General features: G+C 36.1%; 4 protein-coding genes across 5 annotated transcripts; 1 reads left to right on the top strand and 3 right to left on the bottom strand.

Annotated features, from left to right (window-relative positions):
- Positions 1 to 1,355: 1,355 nt before the first annotated feature.
- LOC147860002 (protein trichome birefringence-like 16) lies at positions 1,356 to 3,249 on the top strand. Its single transcript, XM_087324959.1, has 3 exons — positions 1,356 to 1,490; positions 1,789 to 1,987; positions 2,149 to 3,249. The coding sequence occupies exons 1-3, from the start codon at positions 1,442 to 1,444 to the stop codon at positions 2,981 to 2,983; spliced, it is 1,083 nt and encodes a 360-aa protein (XP_087181085.1). The 5' UTR covers positions 1,356 to 1,441; the 3' UTR covers positions 2,984 to 3,249.
- A 596-nt stretch (positions 3,250 to 3,845) lies between these two features.
- LOC147860001 (Protein kinase superfamily protein) lies at positions 3,846 to 7,551 on the bottom strand. The gene is made up of 9 exons (XM_087324593.1): positions 7,300 to 7,551; positions 6,968 to 7,127; positions 6,324 to 6,414; positions 6,162 to 6,233; positions 5,548 to 5,636; positions 5,274 to 5,392; positions 5,037 to 5,177; positions 4,683 to 4,759; positions 3,846 to 4,209 (listed from the first exon to the last, which is right to left on the bottom strand). Exons 1-9 carry the CDS (start codon positions 7,406 to 7,408, stop codon positions 4,063 to 4,065), a joined length of 1,005 nt encoding a protein of 334 aa, XP_087180719.1. The 5' UTR covers positions 7,409 to 7,551; the 3' UTR covers positions 3,846 to 4,062.
- A 1,032-nt stretch (positions 7,552 to 8,583) lies between these two features.
- Positions 8,584 to 10,995, bottom strand: LOC147860000 (ATP synthase subunit d, mitochondrial-like). The gene is made up of 5 exons (XM_087324595.1): positions 10,802 to 10,995; positions 9,894 to 9,975; positions 9,624 to 9,688; positions 9,377 to 9,463; positions 8,584 to 9,091 (listed from the first exon to the last, which is right to left on the bottom strand). Exons 1-5 carry the CDS (start codon positions 10,955 to 10,957, stop codon positions 8,990 to 8,992), a joined length of 492 nt encoding a protein of 163 aa, XP_087180721.1. The 5' UTR covers positions 10,958 to 10,995; the 3' UTR covers positions 8,584 to 8,989.
- Positions 10,996 to 13,362: 2,367 nt separating this feature from the next.
- LOC147859999 (pentatricopeptide repeat-containing protein At1g50270-like) lies at positions 13,363 to 15,888 on the bottom strand. Of its 2 annotated transcripts, XM_087325060.1 has the most exons (2): positions 14,877 to 14,984; positions 13,363 to 14,641 (listed from the first exon to the last, which is right to left on the bottom strand). In XM_087325060.1, the coding sequence occupies exon 2, from the start codon at positions 14,527 to 14,529 to the stop codon at positions 13,417 to 13,419; it is 1,113 nt and encodes a 370-aa protein (XP_087181186.1). In that variant the 5' UTR covers positions 14,530 to 14,641; positions 14,877 to 14,984; the 3' UTR covers positions 13,363 to 13,416. The 2 variants fall into 2 exon arrangements, with proteins under 2 accessions (XP_087181186.1, XP_087181185.1); XM_087325059.1 differs by having other exon boundaries at positions 13,363 to 15,888.
- Between the last annotated feature and the right edge of the window lie 8,699 nt (positions 15,889 to 24,587).

Here is a 24,587-nt window from a genome sequence, read left to right as displayed (position 1 = left end):
AAAGCAGCTCTGTGGAGAAGCACAAGAGGGCGATCACAAGTTTGTTCATAGCTTATCGATTGTTTTTGAGAATTAAGCCTTAGTAGTAGTAGTAGGAGTAGGAGTAGAGATGAAATGGTTCAAATCGATTGGATGGAGAGGTTTCTGGATGCCCATCGTGTCAACATACATACTCATTGGGACCTTCACATGTCTGCTTTATCTGTTCCCACAGGACACCTTCACCCACCATCTCATTTTTCAGGGTAATGAAATTAATCAGTCTTACATAATAACATTGTGCTATGAGAGTGAGTACATGTATGTATGTATGTATGTATATACATATGCATATGCATCCATCTATACGCTTACAGATACATATCCATATCCATATATGTATTTTAGTTGCTTCTCAGTTTAATCTTCCTCCAAATCTGTTTTGGAACCAACCCATCATGTTATTATTATTGCTCATTTTGATCAATATTATGAGAATGTCTGTCTTGTCTGGCTCTCTTTTTCTTTCTTTTTTTGTGTGTGTGATCTATTTAGCTTTTTACAAAATTATGGTGTGACAGATGCAATATAATTAATGCCTGAAAGATGAGCCTTAAGGCCCATGATAGATACATGGGTAATCGCCGAAAATCCCATTCTCTCAGTAGAAGAATCTACTGATGAATCATTAACCAACTGTAATACATCTGATCTGCCAAACCATTTCATCATATATCTTGCATCCATTCAGAAAGACTGAATATTTTGCGTTTTGTTTGGTTTTTGAATTTTTCTGTAACTTGCATTCCATGCGATTCTAGGAAATGGATGTGATGGTTTTTTTTTTGAAATCTTAATGGGAAGTTCCAATGATTAATGCCAACATTGTGACTGTATGGGGTTTTATATGCTCAGTTAATAATTCCCATTAATCCATGTTTCATTATTATTTTTGTTGTTGTTTTAGTTTTGCTTCCTAAGTTTGCAATTGAAATCTACAGTTATGTATACCATTCATAGATTGACATATTCGCATTCATTGGGCTGTTCATAGTATAGAATACATATACATATGTGAAGCCTTTCCTATTTCTATTAATGAGTGATTGTGCTTTTTTTAGTGAGTTAATTAAAAAAAATTATGTAAATTTATTTTGCAAAACAAATGATTTTATAATATTCTTGGGGCCATTTCTTATTCTCTAATATTGCGAACATACATCACGTATGTGTCAATCGATGATTACCATTTAATGTGTCCTGATTGAATCCTCCTTAATCCAATTTGCATGATAGCATCTCATTTTATTCTCATATTGGCTTGTTTATTCTTTTCCTTTTTGTACTTCCTAACATTGCCTATAATAGATTAATGAAGCATTGCTGACCTATAGTTTTATATGCTCATTGAGTTAATCTAGTTCATATATATTATATTAATCTATCTCTGATCATCTTAATAATGTTTGCAGGAAGATATCGATTAGGGACCGGCATCAAATATACGTCGAGTAATTGTCTTTCCCAAAATTTTGAGTTTGAGAGATATGCATATGTATGAGAGATATGTGTTGTATATGTATGTATGGGGGTTTGTGTATGTGTATGCATGTATATTTGTCTATGTCTAAATATATATATATATATATATATTTGTGCATCTATTTATGTGTATATATTGATATGATGTATTTATACATATGTGTATATCAATTATATACATGCATGTATATGTAATTGTATGTATGTGTATTCTGTTTGTAGTCTTTTTAAATGTGGCACTATTCCACTGTCTTGTCTTTTTTTCAGGTTGTGATTACAGTGTGGGTAAATGGGTGAAGACCAATGCAAAGCCTTTATACTCGGGAGCGAGTTGCAAAAGATGGCTTGTGAGCTCTTGGGCATGTCAACTATCTCCAAATCGCCCCGATTTTGAGTACGAAAAGTACCGTTGGCAACCCTCGGAATGCGATCTACCACTTTTTAATAGCCGACGATTCCTTAGAAGGTGAGTCATTTTTAGAAGAAACCAGAAGTTACCATTTAGGAATATGTATTAGGTCCTTAACAAATATATAGGATTTATTTCATGTTATCTTTGTGCACCTGGATTATGCATATGATCACTGAGTTTGATATGACAATAATATTCAATATGCCATTTTGTAGGATGTCAAATAAAGTGATTTTATTTATCGGGGATTCAATGGGAAGGCAACAACACCAGTCATTGATGTGCATGCTCACTGGTGGCAAAGACGATAACTCAGTAGAAGATGTCGGGTTTGTGTATGGCCTTGAGCTTCCACCCGGGGCCAGGCGTCCTGATGGTGTCGCACATCGATTCATAAAAACAAACACCACAATCATACACTACTGGTCTGTACTTCTATGCGACATCCAACCGATCAATGAGACCGATCCGGACACCTTCTACTCCGTGCACCTTGATCGCCCACCACTATTTCTAGAGAAGTTCATTGACACCATGCATGTTATAGTTCTCAATAGTGGCCACCATTGGAATAGGGGAAAGATGGTTGCTAATAAGTGGATACATTATATGAATGGGGAACCATTCACCGATCTTCGGTTTCAAACGTTGGATTCCTTGCGGCGACTCTCGTTGACCAAGCTCATGGCATGGTTAGATGATAAGATAACGCACAACTATACGAAAGCCGAGGTGTACATGCGGTCTCTCTCACCGCGACACTTTTTCGAAGGAGAGTGGGATTCTGGGGGGCGATGTGATAATAACGTTGTCCCTGTTGAGAAGAAAAATGTGTCTAGTCAAGTGGTTGATAAGATAGCTGAGGATGCGGTGAGAGGAACAAGGATTCATCTTCTTAACATTACATACATTTCAGCATTCCGGGATGATGCACATATCTCAAAGTATAAACTAGACCAACAACATCAAGATTGCTTACATTGGTGTCTCCCTGGTGTGCCAGATGCATGGAACGAGATTTTATATGCCGAGTTGCTTGATAGATTTTAATGGAGCTTCGTGAGAGTCACGATCAAGTAACCAAAGTTTGGACAAATATGATATAATTCCCAACAATAACCATTGTATTGGAACTCAATGTAGATAACATAGAGTACTTAGTCCAAACCATAAAGAATTTATGGTGAATGGTAATATACAAACGAAATCTTTAATTCTATGACCTAAAATGAGAATGCAAGCACAAATCTCAAATGGGCATGTTATTTTATATAGACGAATAAAATGATTCTTTTATAGAACCAATGTTTATTACACATGCTTTAAAACTAGTGGAGGCCATTTTTGGTTGGTTCAATTTCATATGTAACATTGGAGGACTGTTGGTTGGGTTGTGGAATCTATATATAATCTATGACATCTTCTCTTGAATGAAAATGTGATGAAGGGAATTAATAGCTCAGTTGATTGAAGCACTAAGGTAAATAGAACATGACACTTCCTATTAAAATGCCTTCTTATCTACATTATCACATTTGATCATTGTTTTGAAGGAAGTTGAATTGACATATGAGAAATAATTCGACATATTAGACGAATTTATGGTTAGGGCGCTTTCATAACCGAGTAGGATTGACCATCATCGAGGGTCCCCGGTGATAGTTTGTCTTACATCCACTAAGAAAACATGCACAACCTTGCATTTACCATAATTGTTCATTGAATAGCTATATTTTAATCACCATAAATGTCCACCCAACAACAATGGTCCACAATTTACTGAACTTTTGTGAGCTTACATGCCTGATCTTAATTGATAATGATATCATCCTCAAAACCAATTGAATAAGATTCTATGAAATGTATGCTCTAAGAGAAAGCAATGCTAGTACAAATTTACAATCCATGGAAGGAGTTTAAATATTTTTATACATTATAGAGAAGGTTATACATCAATACTTTGTAAGAAGAGTTTGAAGTGTTTTTCATTTTGGAAGATCAGAAAATAGTGCAATCCAAACTTCTGATTTTGGATCCGTAAAATGTCAATCTGAGCGCTCGGGATCATATGTTACATCAAATATAAGAAATGGAAGAATTCCTTACTTTTATAAAATCGTGGTGATAGATTACAACCCTAGAACACGTACATACTGATCGACAATAGATGTACATGAAGAACGATAACCTGAACCAAACATGTTATAATGGTTGAGATAGTGGTATAGTTTATACAAATCTGTCCGCAGTTCGAATCCTGGCTGTTTCGGCATTACCTATTCCACAAAAAATATCTTCAGATTTATATATTAAGCAGAGTGCATTATAGATACTACTAATTTTAAGACAAAATATAAGCCAACACCATGGGAAGTGAAGAGAGAATTGAATTTACATATCACTATAAAGGAAAGTTTTCAAGCACAAAAACATCTACTAAATATTATTCCTATACTGAAAAACTCCAAAATGCACCTGAGTTTAATTTCTTTATTTGCCCAAATGCCTTTACCACTTGAAACAACAAAATTATGAAATCCTATATGATATGGTCAAGTAATCTCTTTTCTCTCATTTACATGTGCTATTTGTTCTCTTTTCAAAGGATTGACCAAGAGTACCTGGGCAAATAACAAAATATCGTGCATTTGGGGACATCAAGGGAGACTGAGGGTATTTTCAAAATGATTTCACTAGCAAATGAAGGAGAGTGCTCAAAGAAACAACAATATATGGCAGATGAACTTACTTCAAAATATGCATCATAAAATGAAGATCCAAAACCAGCACACCATGACATCCCAAACTCCGCCTCATTGTGCCCATCTTGTCATAACAATAAAGATCAATCATTAGAATGAGATAAGCTACCTAGTTTCTCACATGGCCATATGAAATCCTATATTTTTCTTTTTTCTTTTGCTTGGGTTGAACGTCCTATAATCACTGAAACACTATCTTGGGAGTATTACCCTATATTTTTCTATTTTCTTTTGTTTGGGTTGAAATAAGTTTATATGATAATCTACATTCTTAAATCACGCTGTTAATTGACATCGACATTCAAACTCAAACAACATTATGAGCTTCAACTTATACTTACAATAGCAAGCAGGATCAAGTATGACAGGGTTTCCTTCCTTATCAGATGCTACATTTCCACTCCATAGATCTCCATGAAGAAGGCATGGCTTCACCTCTGTATCCTTGAAAAGCATACCCAAGTTCTGCAGAAGTTTTTGACCTGAAATTAGCAGCAATTTATTTGCAATATAAAGCCTTTCATCTTGAGGTCAGTAACTTGAATTTGTTATTTAAGTTTGACATAAGTCCTTCTTACCTTTTGTGTAGAGATCGTTATCGCGGTATTGTTGTTGTGCAAGTTTAAGTTGATAACCTAATCTATGTTCACTATAGAAGGTAATCCAATCATCTGTCCAAGGATTCTGTTGAGGTGTACTGCAACATATTAAGTTTTTCATTAATGGGCAGAACTAGAAATGAGCCTATATCTATTTTAATATACATTATAGATTATATTGGCACCAATAGCCCATAGGAAAGCGAAATCCTTTTTCCCTTGTCCCAACCTTGTGCATTGCTGTAAGTTTTACCTTCCAATTGTGTTATCCATAGGAAAGCCGAATCCTTTTTCACTTGTCCCAACCTTGTGCATCTCTGCAAGTTTTCTTCCAAGATCTGCCTAGATGATGATGATGAAAAACACAAACAGTTTTTTTTTTTGCAATGTTAGATGATATTCCAAGACATTGCAACTGATGTCTTCATTTAACGTATACTTCCATTAAAGCATTCAATCAAATGATCACATGATCTCACACTGCAACTAAAAGCATGTTTACAAATTAGAAATAAGTGTGCAAAGCCAAGTGAATTAGCGAAAGAAATCAAACCCACTAGTATCTTGATACCCTAAGCTGAAGAATGGGCTTGGGCTTTTGCATAAATGATCACCTTTATTACAAAAGAACTGCAAGAGTAAGGATCTGGCAAAATTCTAGTTTGAATTCGCCCCAGGGGAGTCACAATATCAACTTTAGAAAGAAAATGGTAGTCTAATATTTTAACTTTTGCACAAGGTAAATCCACATTCTGCTCTAATCAGCCTTCATTTCAGATGCATGCGAGGAGAAGACTAAATATATTTGTGTGCAACATGTGATTATATCATAGAATTGAGAGTAAAAAAATAAAAAACATTGCATACCTGGCTTCTAGTTGGGCCAAAGTCAATATACTCCATAATAATGTAGGAACCTCGGCCTGGTAGTGGCCCTGCCTAGAAAACATATCAAGCAAAAGGAATCACTATTCCAGGCTAACTAAAACAATACTAACACTTAATAATAATGCATTTATAGTGGTTTACCTTGAAGGGCTTTGGCACTCTAATAGTGTTGGTAGCATGCATTGCTTCGAGACCCACTGCCTCACCTTCAAACATAGCTGGCCCTATGTCTCTACGATGATCATAAATAGCATTTAGAACAACTAAATAAAGAATGTTAACAAAATCAGACTTTCATTTCTTCTAGAAATTTTCAAACTTCTGTCAATAATTTTCCTAGTTTATGCATAGATCCAAAATTCTGATTCCTGGTCCTCTTTTAAGCGAGTGTATCGGAAACATCAGGGTGCAAACTTGAAAAGGCTACTATAGATGAGGAAGCTAATTGTGGAGTTACGGGAGAGCTTCATATTCGAATACAATGTTGCATGCAGCACCTTACCTATACAATGTTACATGTGAAGCTTCACTTTTGCCTTCAAACCTAAGGCCTATGAAGACCAATAAAATAAGGCATATCAGAAACTTGACAATCTTCGGCAGTGTGTCGTGATTGAATGCAAAGTTTCGTGAAAAACCTTATTGTAGGCTTCAAACGTAACGCCTACGAGGATGGAAAATCAAAGCATATTACAAAATTTCATGACTGAAAGCAATGTTATATGTGAAACCATTAATTTACCACTGGATTCAGCTTGAAATAAATAACGGCAAAATAGACTTACCTATTGGTTTTCACAAAGAAAGATCCCGAATCGGTCTCATAATGGGCAGCATTGTTGATGCATCCACCGCCCACTGACCGTATCTTAGTTATTTTAGAAGCACCTCCTTCTCCCACAATCCAATCCTTGATAGGATCTCCCTGTAATGAAGAAGATGCCACTAGAACCAAAAACGAAGAAGAAATTAATTGGAAAAAACATTATAATCTGACCAAAAAAAAGGCAAATAATTTACCAAGATTTAGAGGGCAGTGACAGGGAAGAAATGAATCAGAACCCATAAATAAATAAAAAAAGAGCAGGGGTTAGCCGTTATGGGATAAGATGCTTACTTATTCTTAACTGAGAAGGAGGCTTCAAAGGTTTAGTGAATTTGGTATAAGAGTGAAGAAGGCAGGTATGAGCGATGTCCAGGCTTAGAGTATAAGTGTGCATGGCCATAGCTGGGCGAAAGATCTGAGCTTCAAAAAGGGGGGGGGAGAGACAGAGACAGAAAGGTCTTGGGTCACTTCATCCCTGTTTGGAAACAGGGCCCTAAGAAAGACTGGCTCTCTCTCTCTCTCTCTCTCTCTCTCTCTCTCTCTCTCTCTTCTCAATGGATTAACTCTCAAACCATATCTTATTTTTGTTATATGGACAATACTTCCCCATGCAGCCCAGAAGCATCCATTTATCACTTCCAACAACATACATACATATGTACATACAGTTGTAGGATATATCACAGTTCATTCAAGTATGTATTGCTGCTCACCATGGCTTGTCACAGTTGAGACGGGGTATACAAAACCTTTTGACAAAGCTTCTTATGATGATGGACAAGCTAAGAATCCCAATACTTTCTTTCATTACCATTTGATACGAATGTCATATAAAAACAATGTCCAGATGAATTCATGAGCTTTGTTAGACAGAATCATTTTATAGCTTTTAGGTGGACACTGCTTTTCCCCTATTCAATAAAGACACACACATTACATTATTGATCTCATATCCTACATTGGTCTTTGAATCTTCTCCCCCGTTTCTCTCTAAGTGGAATGCCACATGCTGCAAATTCACCATCAACTCTCTCAATCTATCAAAGTTGGGCTGTTTCTTGCTTTTGCACATGATCTCACACTCCTGCAATAATGAGTGGAGCATGGAGACATCTACATTGATGCATTGTGCAAATGCCATTGCGTCTTACAAGAGAAGTCAAGGTTGAGAATGTGCACAATTTCTTCCTTTAACTCATTGTTTGAGAACCCTCAATTGAAGCATTTAGGGTTCAGGGTTATACGGTTCATTGGAGATATAAGGCTATAGCTAAAGCCCATCAACTGAATGAATATATTGAAAGTCAAGGGGCTTTCAGCTCTAGACCCTACAATGCATGAGGAGGTTATTGCCAAGGAAGAAAGCTTCTACAAAGTCATAAAGACAATAACATTATGGATAGACAATAACAAGCAAAACAAGGTTAGAAGCTTTGAAATTAGTATAAAAGAAAATATGTAACATAACATGCCATTCCGAAAGTATGGTGTTACAACACACTAAAATGATCCGTAAATCATCCAACAAAATGTCAAATACATATGCAACTTTGCAAGGATCGTACAAGCTTGAACTATGCAAGGATATGAACTCATATTATATTTCCCATATATATTTTTTGGATCAGCCACCATAAACCCTTTGTAATCTAAAAGCTGATTGGAAGATCCACATTACACTAATAAGGGGAAAAGACAGTACCAGGTACACTTTCTGGCGTTAACCATTTATGAAAAATATGGTAATGCATTGACAGCAATGCCCATTTCACACGCAAAGAAGCCCACTAAAAAAAAGGCTTCAAGCAACAGTATGATATCACTGTTCGGACATAATCACAAAGATGACACACTAATATGACTATTTTATTCAAACGGATTCTTTGACGATCCAGCTTTCTGAATACAAAGAGAATTGCCAAGGTAGAAGATAGACGAGAAACAAATCAATTTTATTTTGTGCCACAATGTCTCTCTTCCATCAATAGCCCCAGTTGTGGTTCTTGATTTCTTCATCAATTTTTGCTTTCACCTCAGGATGCTTTGCAAAATAGTCATCCACAGTCATGTTCTTGATGGCCTCCTATTACAATATACATAAAACTATTGAGCAAAAAAGGCTTCACATTTTATCCAAAATACCCCTAAAATCTCACAAATAACCAGAATATCCCTATATCGCACAAAATTTATGCCTAGGAGGTGCTGTCACATCGAAAAACACCCCTATCTAGTACAAAAATTAAAACTACAGGGGTATTCTAATTTTTTTGAAATCTTTGGGGTATTCTGTTAAATATCCTAAAACATGAGTGCCATTTTCTATGTGTTGCCCTAGTAAAAACAAAATAAGAGAGTAAGACCATACTTTCTCTTCCCTAATCCTCTTTAGATTTTCTTTACATTCCAATATTTTTTTCCTTGATAGCTCCTCTTGCTCCCCAACTTTAACCATCTGCAAAAAAGCCAATATAGCAAAATATATTTATACAAGTTTTCGAACATGCATCTCAAGAATATTAATCGTTTGATTCTTCCCTGTGCCCGTGGCACAAAAAATAAAAGATCATCTCAAAACAGTGGAATCAAGAACTGGAGGAAAGAAGCATCAATACCAATGCTTCAAACTTCTTTTTGTATTCTGGAGTTACATTGTCTTCATATTTGGGAATCTTGAGAGCTAAGCACCAAAAAGGGGAAAACAAATGAAGTATAAGTTAATATCCCTTAATAATGACAAATTAAACAGTTGCAAGATTTAAAAAAACATACCATCTAAATGAAGAGCTATATCCATATTCATATAATAGAATATATGTGATACAATGAACTATTTTTTCTCTTACGAAACCAGTTATTCGATATTTCAATTTAGATACACTTACATTCATAAGATTTCTGGAACATGTCCACAATCCCAGGATTAAGCCTCGCTCTATAGAAATCCCAGTCAATAGGCTTTGGTTTCTGGCATGTGCACAATGTATGCTATCAAAACTTAATTGTCAAAACAAACTTTCGTAACAGATATTAGGATGAGGAAGAAGGATAAATAATTCAGTAGCAAACCAGATTGCTTGGCGGATGCCAATAAAACACCAGAATGAATGGCAATAGAGTAAACGAATTCGGATACTAAATGCACACTAATCACAATCTTTGACTCACAATTATTTTCTTCAAATGCTTGCTCTAGTTCCCACTTAATGTACTTCTACAAATTCCAATTCTGAATCCTGGAACGCTAAGCACTTTATCTTATAACTTCCTCAGAAGCAGCGTAAAATAGTGATTTCAATAAGCATGATGTGATCCATCATTCAAAATGCAAGCTTTATACGAGTATAGCAGAGTAATTCTCTAGGGGGGGAGGATCATTACAACAGTAAGAACATGTCAAAGGATCAATCATGGTGTCTACACATCGGTATATGCATGCATAAATATGTGTTTGTATGTATGCATGTCACCATATGTGTATGAATAAGCATAAGCATGTACAACTGCATTACATATATGATATACATATATGCACGTGTGTATTGAACATATATATGGACATACATTATGCGCACGTGCATGCATATCAGGCTCCAAAAAAGATAGCAATAGTAACTCCAAAAAGCCTATCATGGCCAGATAAAATGTGTAAAATCTAACCTTAACCAAACCCTAATTAGGCTAAAACCCATTCACATACATATAAAACAGGGGGAAACAACCCATCCCCCACCCACCCCCCCCAAAAAAAAAGAAGAAGAAGAACGAAAGAGATGATGGGTACAGCCCTTACAAGAGAAAACTTGGTGTCAAGAACATTCCGGAAGTCATCATAAGCTCTGCGGAGGTTGTTGAGCTCTCTTCTCCCTTCATCAGAGACCACAGCTTTCCCGAGAGCATCCCAGTCCAGGTCTTTCAGTATCTTCTGTGCCACCGATTTGTTGGCCATTGTTCCTCTCTTCTGTTCCTCTGTTCCTCCGAGCTCTTTTCATCAATCCCTTTCTCTATTCTTCCCTACTATTAACAATCGTATATGGACCCTCTTCGGTTTCGGTTTCGGTTTCGGTTCGGTTCGGTTCGGTTTCTTTTCCTTGAAACTGAAACGAACCGAACCATTTGTATAAAACAAAACCAAAAACCAAACAAAACCATTTACGTATGTACTCTCAAGCCAGCCATTTAAACGAAACCCTTTAAGAGTTCGGTTTCTTTTCCTTGAAACCGACCTGAACTGAACCGAACCGAACCATTTGTATAAAACAAAAACAAAAACCAACCAAAACCATTTACGTACTCTCAAGCCAGCCATTTAAACGAAACCCTTTAAGAAAATGGTAAACCAAACTATTCCAACCAAAATCGTTTAGGGAAAAGTTGAAACCAAACTGAACCATTTAAACCGTCTTTTCAGCCTTCTTACGTGTTAAAAGCTCTGACCATTGCCATCTTGCTCCTCCTCCACGTTCCCAACCACTACTTCGAGACTTCACATAGATTCGCAAGAATTCCGATGCCTTTTCTTTATCCGTTGTTGTGCACTCGCCTTGTACTTGTAGGTGCTAAAAGCTCTAACCATTGACATCTTGCTCCTCTTCCATGTTTCCCAACCACTACCTCAGACTTCACATACAATCGCAAGAATTCCAATGCCTTTTCTTTATCCTCAGTTGTGCACTCGCCCTTGTACATGCTAAAAGCTTTGACCATTGACATCTCGCTCCTCCTCCACATTCCCAACCACTGCCTCAGACTTCACATAGATTCGCAAGAATTCCGATGCCTTTTCTTTATCCTCTGTTGTGCACTTGAATATATTTCCGTGATGCGGTTGAGGATTCGAAGTTTCGAAGTGGGTTTCGGTTGCTTCATTCAATGGAACCAGAGTCCAGACTTTGGAGGCCTATTTTCCCTTTTTTGTTTTGGTGCGCCTCCATTTACAAAAACCTTATCCAACAAACTCGAATTGCATTCATGTTGTGTGAAATCCGTAATTATTGAGGCTTTTTTTATGTATGTTCATTTAACAAAGACATTATAGTGCCCATTTGGACTGAACTTTAATTCGACTTTCATCGATCACCAATGGCTTTGATTTTTATATGCTTTGATAATTAATAGCATCACAAAGTGTTTCTCCATGATTTTTAAAATTCAACTCTAATAATATGGGGACATATGTTCACTTTGCAATGTGTTATGTCGATCAGTGAATATTTTCAAGGACTGTTGGCACCGAGAGTAACAAAAGTGCTATTGTTAAGGAACTTTGTATCGTTACATGATGGGGGAGCAAAGTAAAATTTTAAAATGACTTAGTAGATTTACAATGTTGTAAGGAGAATCCATTGTTGTCACATTTGCAATGAGGTTCTTAAACTCTCATCAAGCCCAAAGATAAACTTCTCAACATGACAAGTTATTAGCGAGGATGTGTGTGGCACATGCTTGGCCAAGTAATACTCTCTGGTAACTTCCTAGAGAGACATTTTTCTTGGTCAAATATTTATGTCATATTGAGTAAGCCGACATGTTAGTTTTGCCAAGTGGTTTGTTCTTTATGTTACTTTGTCATTGTTTCTAGTTTTGCCAAGTGGGTTGCCATGTATGTGTGGGCGTTTTTTTCTATTTCCCTCCCATCAATCATAATTCCAAAATCTCAGTATAAATTATATAGGCATATTGTTTCAAAAAACATCCTCATCATTGTCTGCCAAGGTTTGCATCACCATGAATTTGAAGATCTAAATATCAATGATCATTTGTTTTCTAGTAACCCTCCACCTATGCTCAAATCCACACATTGATAAGATCGTACATATCAATCCACGCTCACCATCAAGTAGCATTTTATCATCGATGCCTGCATTGTGTCGTGAGTTCTACACCACTGTGCATCTCAACATCTAAATGTCAATTATCAATGCATAGTTGATTTAAGCATGCATATAGATGCACATATAGCATCAAGTAACCTACCACCATCAAAGCATTTTCTCGCAAGTTATGTGTAACCATAAAGCAATCCTCTTAAGGTACATATTTTAAACAAATCTATACAAGCATGTATAATCCCCATGCATGCTTATCATCAACTAACATTGCATTATCGAACATTGTCTTGCAAGGTCTACATCAGCATGCTTTTCAAAGTCTGGATGTCAAATATCTGATTTGATGCAATCCTCCCATCCACCAATGTTCGATAGGAGCGTGTATATTGATTGATGTATGCTTATCAATGAGTAACATGGCACCAGAGAAGAATTTTCTTGCAAGTTATGCATCACCCATACATCTAGTTATCAATTGTATCTACACATGCTCCATCCAGAAGACTCTACCTTTCAAACCTGATTTTGCAGGATGGGTGTCCCTTCTTGGTCATTGTAAAATGCATGCTTATTATCATCAAGTATGCATAGCACTACGGAAGCATTGTCTTGCAAGGTCTCCATCACCATGGACTTTACAATGACTGAGGAGGGACACCCATCCTGCAAAATCAGGTTTGAAAGGTAGAGTCTTCTGGATAACATCTGCCTCATCAAGGAGTCCAACACGACCAAACAAATCAATCATGCAGTTATAATGTTCATGGGTGGGAAGAATAGAAAGGTCCTCTCTCACAGAGTTGAAATAATGGCAGCCATCATCGATGAGGCCCACATGGCTACAGGCCGCAATCAATGAGATGTACGTGATAGTGTTCGGCTTCAAACCTTCCTTTTGCATTTCATTTAACAGTGCAAGGGCTGAAAGGTAATCATTATGCCGAGCATAACCAGCAATGAGAGTGGTCCATGTGCTTATAGACCTCTCTGGAGATCTTTCAAACATCGCTTTTGCATCTTCAAGCCTACCACATTTCACATACATATCAACCAGTGCACTAGATGCCAAAGCATCTAAGTCATGGTTACCATCAATGATATAACTATGCACAGCTCTTCCTTCTTCTATCAATCTTACATCCGCACATGCTGTTAGAACGCAAATGAATGTGGTGGAATTGGGTGTGATATGTTGCTCTTGCATTTGCATAAAAAGCTTCAAAACCTCTTTTTGATGGCCATGCTGTGCATATCCCGTGATTAGTGCACTCCATGTGACCACATTGTTAAGCATTTTTAATCTCTTGAATACTGTTCGTGCATCATCAAGATTCCCATTTTTCGAATACATGTTGATTAGAGCACTTCCAACAAAGACATCATCCTGGTCATCAACGTCTGAAACTATGAATGCATGAAGCACTTGCCCTTGAGAAATATCTTCAAGGCTTGAGGATGCTTGCACAATGCTGGCAAAAGTGACATTGTCTGGTTCAACACCTTCTTGCAACATTCCATTAAAAAGCTCCATGCCTGCTTCAATACATCCATTTTGAACATATCCTGCAATCATCACACTCCATGTGATTGCATCTTCTAGTTTTGCATTGTGGAATAACCAGACGGCATCTTGCATACCCCCAGATTTTGTGAACATGTCAAGGAGAGCATTCACAATGTTAACATCCATTGCGAAATCATCTTCAATCAAGTTAGCATAGATTTCCTTTCCACAATCTAGTGCCGAAATATGTGAACACGCTTTGAGAGTCGTAACAATGGTTACATTGTCAGGCCTGATCCTGTCATCATGACACATCTGAAAATAAAGTCGAAGAGCTTCCAGATCACAATTATGTATACTATATCCTGTGATCATTGCATTCCATGTCACCACACTCAACTTATGCATCTTCTCAAACACTTTACATGCATCACGCAAGCAACCACATGCACAATACATGCTAATCAACATATTACAAACAGTAACATTTGAGTTGAATTCACTTTCAACCAATTGTGAATGGATCAACATACCCTCATGAAGAAACTCCATCCTCGAGCATGCCTTCAGTACTGAAACATAGATGTGCTCTCCAGCGGTGACATCTGACAATTGCAATTGACGAAACAAGTGAATCACATATCTACTAGAACCAAGCTTCGAATGAGCAAGGATTAAAGCAGTCCATGCAAATGCATTGGGATTGAAGACCTTATAGAACACATCATTGGCTTCTGATAGACGATCACACAATGCATACATTCTAATTAAGTGGCTTCCCAAGAAGGAGTCAAGTGGATAGGGTTGCTTCATCACGATGGAATGCAGAAGCCTTGCAGCCTCGAGGTCCTTCCTATCAATGCATCCTTGCACTAAATGGTACAATATGGTGGCTGAAAACCATGGGTTCAGCCCATGGACGATCAAGTTGTCTACAATCAATATGGTTTCACAAAGGCTGATGCCCTCCTTGCATAATGTTTTCAATCCTTTGATAAAATCCACCGCCATGTCAATTGGATTAGCTTGAGCAATCTAACAAGATAAAATTTGCCATAATGTCTGGCAATCGGGCCCGGTTGACTGGGCATAGTCATGTACTGTAGGTACATCAGTACCGACAAAATATTGCGATAATGAAAAGAATTCGTTTGAGCAAAACTCATGCTTCTGATCAATCTTTCCATGTACCATTATCACAATCATATTACAACGAAGATCTTGCATCGTATAAATGAACAGGAGAGTGATATCTCTTCGTTGGTGCGGCTATACCAGAGTCTATCCAGGATCAAAACACTATTATACCATCACCAAAAATCCAATGACAACAATCCGGGCATAAATGAGTCCACAAATCAGTGAAAAGCAAGAAGGAATAAACACATGTTCTTCATCCCCTGCTGCTTCATGGAGGGAGGGCTTGGGAAAAGCATGAAGACCAGACAGAATTCATGGCCAACAAACAGAAAAGAAGATCAAAACTTTAAACAAAAATGAAAAAGGAAAATGCAGTTTTAGCCATGTGGGAGAACGTGTGGAGGCTTGGGAAAGCTTGGGAAAAGCATGAAGACCAGACAGAATTCATGGCCAACAAACAGAAAAGAAGATCAAAACTTTAAACAAAAATGTTAAAGGAAAATGCAGTTTTAGCCATGTGGGAGAACGTGTGGAGGCTTGGGAAAGCTTTGGGAAAAGCATGAAGACCAGACAGAATTCATGGCCAACAAACAGAAAAGAAGATCAAAACTTTAAACAAAAATGAAAAATGAAAATGCAGTTTTAGCCATGTGGGAGAACGTGTGGAGGCTTGGGAAAGCTTTGGGAAAAGCATGAAGACCAGACAAAATTCATGGCCAACAAACAGAAAAGAAGATCAAAACTTTAAACAAAAAAGAAAAATGAGAATGCAGTTTTAGCCTTGTGAGAGAAAGTGTGGAGGCTACTCACATGCTTCTGGGAAAGTGAAGGAAGTGAGGATTCAGGGGAGCAGGGGAGCAGGGGAGCAGGGGAGCAGAGTAGGGTTAGGGTTAGGGTTAGGGTTAGGGTTAGGGTTAGGGTTAGGGTTTTGGTGGTGTTTTTAAGTGGCCTCATATGAAGGAAGGAGGGATCCAAAATATATATACAGAGAGATACATATTTGAGAAACTCTATAATATCATCACTGATCATGATTCCTGATGGGCATCACGAGGACTCGGGTTCGAATCTCGACAGGCGCCATTCACAAACCTCTGGTTCGAAAAAAAAAAACACAAATGCGCAAGAACTCGCTCTTTCGTACATCTCCTCTGATATCTCCTCCTCTTACCAAAATTAGGTCCATGCGGTTTCGGAAGGTCGCGTGCCAAACATGTGTCCAGCACGATCAGATTCCGAGGAATAATGTACATACATTCCATTCGATGCTTGTAAAATAAAATAAAAGCAGTTCGATCCAACTAATCTGCCAGTTTTTTGTATGTTTTTCTGTGAATCGTGATGGGGGGACATTTGCCCCAAGTTCATGCCTCAACAACAAAAATGGGAGTTGATTTTGCCACTATTACTACTCGACAATCCATGCGATTGAAGGTCTTTTTTTTAGCATGCATCTTGTGGTGTAAATCATCTATAAAGGCACTTTAGATCTCCTCGCAAACTAATGAGTGTGCCTTGCAACATTACACAATCTAAGCACATCATTATCGAAACTCTTAGCAATTTCGATTTGAGATCACGCACACAACTAGTTTGCTCGCCGAAAAGGCTTTACAACATTCACATCATTTTCTTCTGTTTAGAACACAATGCAAGTAGCCGGACATTTCACGCTAAACTTGCAAACCCAACAATAAACTTCTCTCTTATTTTATTTATGGCTCTCACATGAGTGCTTTCATGTCAACTAAAAGTGAATACCTATGCTTCTTTTTTTTAAATCTTCATCTTTTTTCCTTCTTCTATGGTAGTTTGGTTTAACCATGGTAAACAAAGGAGTGGGCTCTAGCATGTTTTGTAGATCGATAAGTGAAATTTTCTAGTTTAGGGAAGAAGATGGGTTTATAATTTGGTGCAACATATGCAATATAATGTGTGAAACATGAGTCTCCACATTTCCAATTTGTGGTACATTTTGGACATTTTCAAACTATTTCCAAGTAGATATGGAAAAATGGTTTGGGAGATAGGATGCAACACACTTGGTTCATGATGCGTCATTAGATTTATTTGTAAATGAGGCCTTTTGGCAACATTAATGTATCACGACACAGGGAAAATGTAGAGGCTCACACTTCACGCATTATACTACACATGTTGCACCTAACTACAAAACCATATTTTTCGTCAAACGGGGAAACCGTACAAATCGATACATGTTAGAGACCATCCCGTTGTTTACCATTCGAACCATTGCTCCCATGCGACTTTGATATTAGTTCAAGAGTTTGAGTATCACACTCTGATACAATGCTCTACCTTTGATCATATTTGACTATGCTTTCCACACATCTTTGACCAAGCCCAGTCCTTGCACGAATTTCTCTCACAGCCACAATGTGCACTCTCGATTGCAACATTCATTGGTAAAGTTCTCAAACATCAAGAGTCGCTACTCCCTTTCACACGTATCATGTGAAATGTAATATTTTTAGTCTCATAGGTCCTATTTGACCTCTAAAGACGATAATAGAATCTATCTATCTATCTCTAAGTTAGAGCTCATGTATGTATTTCGTTATAATATTATATGTTTGGTCTCATACGTCATATTTGGTCTCTGAAGACAATAATGAAATTTATCTATCTATTATCTCCTCATTTCAATGACAATGTTCATGTTAATTTAATTAAGCGCATGTGACAAAATCTTAACATCCCGCCAACCTAATCAATGTATACTCTTAGGTGCCCTACTTCATGTGCCATTGATGATGTTTCATGAGGTTAGAGAAGTCAATGTTCATGGTAAGGAAAATATGGTGGCAAAAAAATTTGAGGAGTTTGTTGAGATGTTGCAATTTGCAAAATGTGAGGGGGCGTAGGTGATTCAACTTTGTTGTAGCCTCTGTCAATATTATTTTCATGATTGGTATTGTTACTGTCATTTTCATATTTGTTGTCATGGTGATTCGACATGCTTGTGCTTATGAATGAATTGTGAACCTTGGATCTTTGTTATACTAGATCAAGGCATTGGGACACAAATGAGGAGATTTATTGAGTATCATATTTTGCTCTAAACAAGTGTGGATGTTAAGAGTATCACGTTTTGATGCAATGTATTGCATCCAATCACAATCAAGTTTGTTTTAGACACATTGTTTGTGTTGTCCATTCTCTTCATACTTTCCTCTTACAATCACAATGTGTACTCTTGATTGCAATGTTTATCATTTAAATTCTTGAACATTGAGAATCACTACTCAATTCCACACATATTATGTGGAAATAATTCACGTTTGATTCTAGAGGTTGTAATTGACCTTTGAAGAAGATAATGAAATCTATCTCTCCCTCTCCCTCTCCACCTCCAAAGGACTAGTTCTAAGAGTTTGCTCTAAGCCTTGCACTAATCAATTAGTCAAAGATAAAAAACACAAATGGGGGAAATGCTCAAAACTTACCTAAGCGTTTGGGCCAATTATCAGAAAAGTGTGGAGGTTATGCCTCCTCTTGAAGCTCTCAATGTTGTTAAAGAGCTCAAGAACAAGATTGGTAATCCTATTAAAAGGCACAATCATTTCTAACCTTCAAGCAACCAAATATATTAGAGAAGATAAAGTCTAGAGGATTAAAGCAAAGACACCAACCTCGAACAAAAGGAGCCACAAACTAATGGATCACCACCACTTAGGCAATGCTAAAATAAACTCTAACACTGAAACCAAATAAAGGAATGATGAAGTATCACGATGTACACTAGAATATATGGACATAGTTCAAACAAACGGAGACACTAGAAGCAAACAAAATTACCAATGCTTATGCTCTTTTCAAGAAATATCACAAGTCAAATTATGATTATATTGCACATCTCATATTTAAAATGTCCATTGGGTTTAGTGTGAGTTTAGTTAAGGTACCTTCAATTATTCTAGCCACGATATTATAATATAACCCTTCAAGTGTATGTGATCTTTCATGAGTACATGGTTTTCAAACGATCTCATCAATCACATCCACAATCATGTTCAACAAGGAAAGTTTTGTTTCATGCGTCTCATATTTTGAGGCTTGTATGAGTTTATGCAAGTTACGACAAAGCTCTCCTTGTTGAACATGATTTTGGATGTGATCGATGATATGTAAAGTTTGAAAATCATGTACTCACAAAAGATCACATATGCACTATCTCAAATGCACTAGAAAAATAGATATGTGACTATACGATAATGATATATAACACAATATTTAGTTTTCAAATTAAAGGTGACACTCATGTCACATATATGTGATTCTTAAAAAGTAATCAATCCGATGAACCATATTGTGAAATCATTGTAGCAAATATGTTGGATGCTAGGATGCCCAAGAATAAAGCTCAATATGAATGATTCAAGTACCATAAAAATCAAAGAAGGAAGGAACTAGAATGGATAAAGATAGAGGCGGTTTTAAAAGATAAAAAGAGCAAGGCATGGATACGAAGATTGGATAGATAAAAAAGCTCATAACTTCTTCATCTGATATCCAAATTTCGAAAGAAAAGATTAAAAAAAAACTGACAACAAGAGCTTTCCAAAAGTATCTTGTATGCCAAATTTGGGATTATAGAGGAGATAGTTATATAAAAAAAGTATATATTTTTTTAAAAGAAGCAAGAATAATGCAATGAAAAACCTATAAATAGGAGGGGATTCTTAGTCATAAAGGAGAATGGAAGGTTTGAAAAAGTGAGATGGGGCTTAGCGGAAGAAGGAGCGAAGAAGGAAATACTATTATCAACTAGGTCATTGAGATTAAAGTAGTTTTTTGGTGTTGTGGTTATTTTTAGAAACTACGAAATTAGAATGTATTATTTTCATAATAGTATATTGAAGTATTATTTTCTGCTTCTCTATACATATCGCTCTTCCCGTACATATTATTATAAATTTGTTTGAACATAGATTTCATTAGTTCGCTCTCTACATCAACATGACCCTACTACGGTGGCCCTTAAATCGAAAGGTATTCTAATATGATATATACATATAAGGAAAATTTATTACATAATTCCATTATTAAAACCAAACATAAATATGTACCATCCATGCTAGATTTTGTCTCGATGATGAAGTGAATGATTCTAAGTGGCAGTGGACCAACAGTTGATAATGCATACAAGACCAATTGTAGGAACAAACAAAAAAAAATGTACGATATGATGATAAGTCAAACATACATGTGTCCCATGGAGCACTGAATATTAAGTTATGGACCGAATTTTATTAAGAGAAATACTCCATTGAACTTTATCTTAGAAGGGATATTTCTACTTCAGTTCCTCTTGACCCATCGAGTCATGAAGTGTAAGAGTCCACCGCATGATTTTCTTGACACACCACACAAACCAAAATAATTTTTATAACTCAAACAATAAAATGACATATGTTTAATTATCCTTTCCTAGATTATTATTTCTCCAATATTGTGTAAAACTTAGCTCAATATTGCCATAGTTCCATCACTAAATAATGTTGGAGAAAATCTAGCCAAAATTTTGAGATTTGGTAAATAGTGTGCACAAATATCCTCTTTAGACAATAAATTCAGGTAAAACACTCAACAGAAATCCATACATAAATATTTGATAATGCATACATTCATTATGGGGTTTCCCATATCCTAGAGATTAAAGTACTTAATGTTCAATGCTGAAACACATTTCATGAGTCTCGTACCTTCAACAACTTCGGGGTCACTACACTTCAGAAAGTATGTGACATTTAGTTTTCACATGATAAATCAACAAAAAAATCGCATGTCCGCATTTTATTACCATGTTGGGTGATAAATGACCATATTGTCTCCATTCAATGTGTTTGAACATATACTCTATTATCTTACGCAATTCATTACGATGACACAAATATGGTGTGATCATTTAACGAATGAGTAATGATAGAGACAAACAAATCATTCCAAGACAAACATTAATCAAATGATGCCAGCATGTAAAGCATTGGCAATGTTTCCTAATAATCTTAAACAGTTTTGCACGTCACCCTTATTTTGTGAGCTCAATTATTAAAATGAGTTTTGAACACATCAATATAGGAGGCTCACTAACTAAATGACAAAGACTCAAGAACACTAAGATAAATCAACTATATTCTTGGAGTGAAGTGTGATCTCCAAATTTTGAAAAACACATGCTCCATTACTATGGTAGAGAGCTAATTTCTACACAAATGCATTTTTAAGTCGTACCATGTGCATTCCATGTCATGATCTGTTTGAACATGTGACACGTAGACAATTGAATTGTTACTTGGCCACGTGGATTTTGCAATCAACTCGAGTAACCACTTAATTATCACAATACTTGCTTCAGACAATTACGATAGGGAAATAAAGGTAAAACACTGTAGAGAGACAATATTCAACACATTAACTTAACGACAATGCCATGTGCAACCAATCCACATTATCAGGTATCTTCCTTCCACAATATGGGGGTGTTTATGATGTATTCATAATATTGAGACATGACTCGTGGTTATATTCCCTTTCAAATTAATTTTGATTAACATTTAAATAGTACCGAAAGTTCTACAAGCTGTACGTTTTGTACAAATACAAGAGCTCATGTCACGAAGGTCTAATGGTCTCTATGCTCCACACACATTGCACCTCGTAGCATAGTTATATAGATGATCAAGAAAGGCTAGCACTTCTTTCACCGTTTCCGCATAACACATAAACTCCACAAGCTTTACACAACCTCTCAAAATGTCATAGGTTTCTTAAATATCTATAGCTTGAAAATTTTGAACTAAAAGGCATTATTTACATTGCACCACTTTGTCCACATAAGATGTAAATTAAAAACATTAAAATTTTCTAGCATCATAAGTTATGTCAATACTTGTAACCTTCACGTGTAGTTTGATATTGTTGACCACTATTTCCATCCAAAGATCATGTAATAGATTTGCAAGTAAGACTCTCTCAGACTTACAAAGAAGAGTCAAGACAATATATGTTCGAATGTAAACTACAATAGGAATGCAAGTGATGGAACACATTTTTCACATTGGCGTCTATCATGAAGCATTTTTAAGGGAATAACACATGGGCCTATTATATTTGAACAAACGTCTCTTTCAAAACTACTTAGAATTGTTAAAAGTAAATTTATTAATTTATTGCCCATCGTAGTTGCACATGAAGATCATTCAAACATGCTAACAATATTAAGTTAACATTTTTTACATATTTAACAAATCATTGTTACATTACTATTGATAATTTGTCTTTGCGGCATTAAACATTTGCCTTTGTTGTAAAGTTGACATTAGTGTTCTTATTATGTTTTGGAACACAGAGGAGAAATACAAATTGAAAAAAGTATAGTATACCATCTAGTATATAGTAGTTAGGCAACATTAACGACTGATATAATATTGTAATTTGTGATGAATCATTGTCTTTTGCCCCTAGTTTCTTAGTACCATAAGCCTTAGGTTAAAGTTAAATTTCCTGATATAAGAAAATGCAAGAGAATTTTTATTTTCAGCTTAAGGTTCAAATTTGCATATATAACAAACGATATGTCATCTTCTTTTTGGAGTGCATGTATGAGAAATTGTGTAAATCTTAGATGTTTATGGAGCCAAAATGTTTTTAGCATTGCAACTCAAAAGATGCAATCTAATCCGAAATGTAGTTTGAGTAGCCTTTGTAAAACCAATACTTCCAAGCACAAAAATACTAGTGCTTTTGTATAAAAAAGTAGAAGTGTTTTTATTGTCCAAGAGTCGAGCCCTTTAGCTTACTAGATTCTCTCCCTTCAACTCTCTTCTCATGTGTTGATTCATAATATCTACCAAGCCTTCGTAAAACCAATACTTCCAAGCACAAAAATACTAGTGCTTTTGTATTTAAAAAAGTAGAATTGTTTTTATTGTCCAAGAGTCAAGACCTTTAGCTTTCTACTAGATTCTCTCCCTTCAACTCTCTTCCCATGTGTTAATTCATAATATCTACCTAACGTCTTCTTGGGTTGACATAATAACCATGCATTTACTTCAATAGTTCAATCTCTATATGGAACATGATATCTTGATTTCATTTGGCTTAGGTTGGTTTACAACAACTTGAAACATCAACCGTGGAAAACAAGCCGATGCAAGATGGCACAACCATGTCTCTAAGGTTAATTATTGTGGATGAAATAGTTTGCACTCCCAATACAAGCTAAACAACATTGGAAGTACCTCATGTCATTGTATTGCATGGATGATATTGTCCAACGACTTAATATACACCACCCAACATGTAGTTTTTCTTATTATCGAAGGTGTAGAATGACTTGAAGCGAGGCAACAAGCTATCATAGAGCATATGAAATTAGCTTATTCAAGACGTCGTTGTTGCGATGTTATTGTCTAATATATGAAAGTAGCTCATTTAGGATTAAGTTGTAACTTGTAATGATGGTTTACTATATGACCTTGGAAAGTAGCCTATTGAACATTTTAGTCCAAGTTGACATGATGTTATATGTATATTCTTTGATGCTAGACTGAATTAAGCTTATTTTTCATCTCATTTATAATTTATAATAGAAATATTGCAACAATAATTCAATTAGTATAATGTTGATGTTAAACATTAGCCCAAGTCATAACATCTTTGGATACATCATCTTTGGAGAGGTCTTTGTCAAGATTGGCTTGGTAGATAAGAATTGTCAATACTCTAGTTCATGAGATGTAGTTTGTTTATGGATACTACATCAACACGTAGAACAATAAGACAAGAATTGTTATATATGAGAAATTATAAAAGCAACATATGGTATTAATTTTGTGTGTCCATGGAGACAAATTGAATAATAAAGAAAAAGAATAATCATGAGGTTGCAGTTAAGTACTATGTGCGCAATGTGCATGAAGCATTATAAAGTACAAAAGAATAGGTGACAACTTGTTATACTTAAGTTAAAAGAGAAGAAACAAAGTTTGCCATTTTGTTTTTGGATGGAGAATGGTCAAAAGAAGACAATATTGAGCAATAACTTTGTTATAAAAGCCCATCCTCTAAAGACTAACAAA

This window comes from Azolla caroliniana, unplaced genomic scaffold, assembly GCF_043228905.1.
Source record: "Azolla caroliniana isolate FFs.n. ecotype wild unplaced genomic scaffold, voAzoCaro1.0.p SCAF_9, whole genome shotgun sequence".
Taxonomy (NCBI): domain Eukaryota; kingdom Viridiplantae; phylum Streptophyta; class Polypodiopsida; order Salviniales; family Salviniaceae; genus Azolla; species Azolla caroliniana.
The sequence above is the reverse complement of the archived record's forward strand: the minus strand, read 5'-3'. Positions and strand labels throughout refer to the sequence as shown.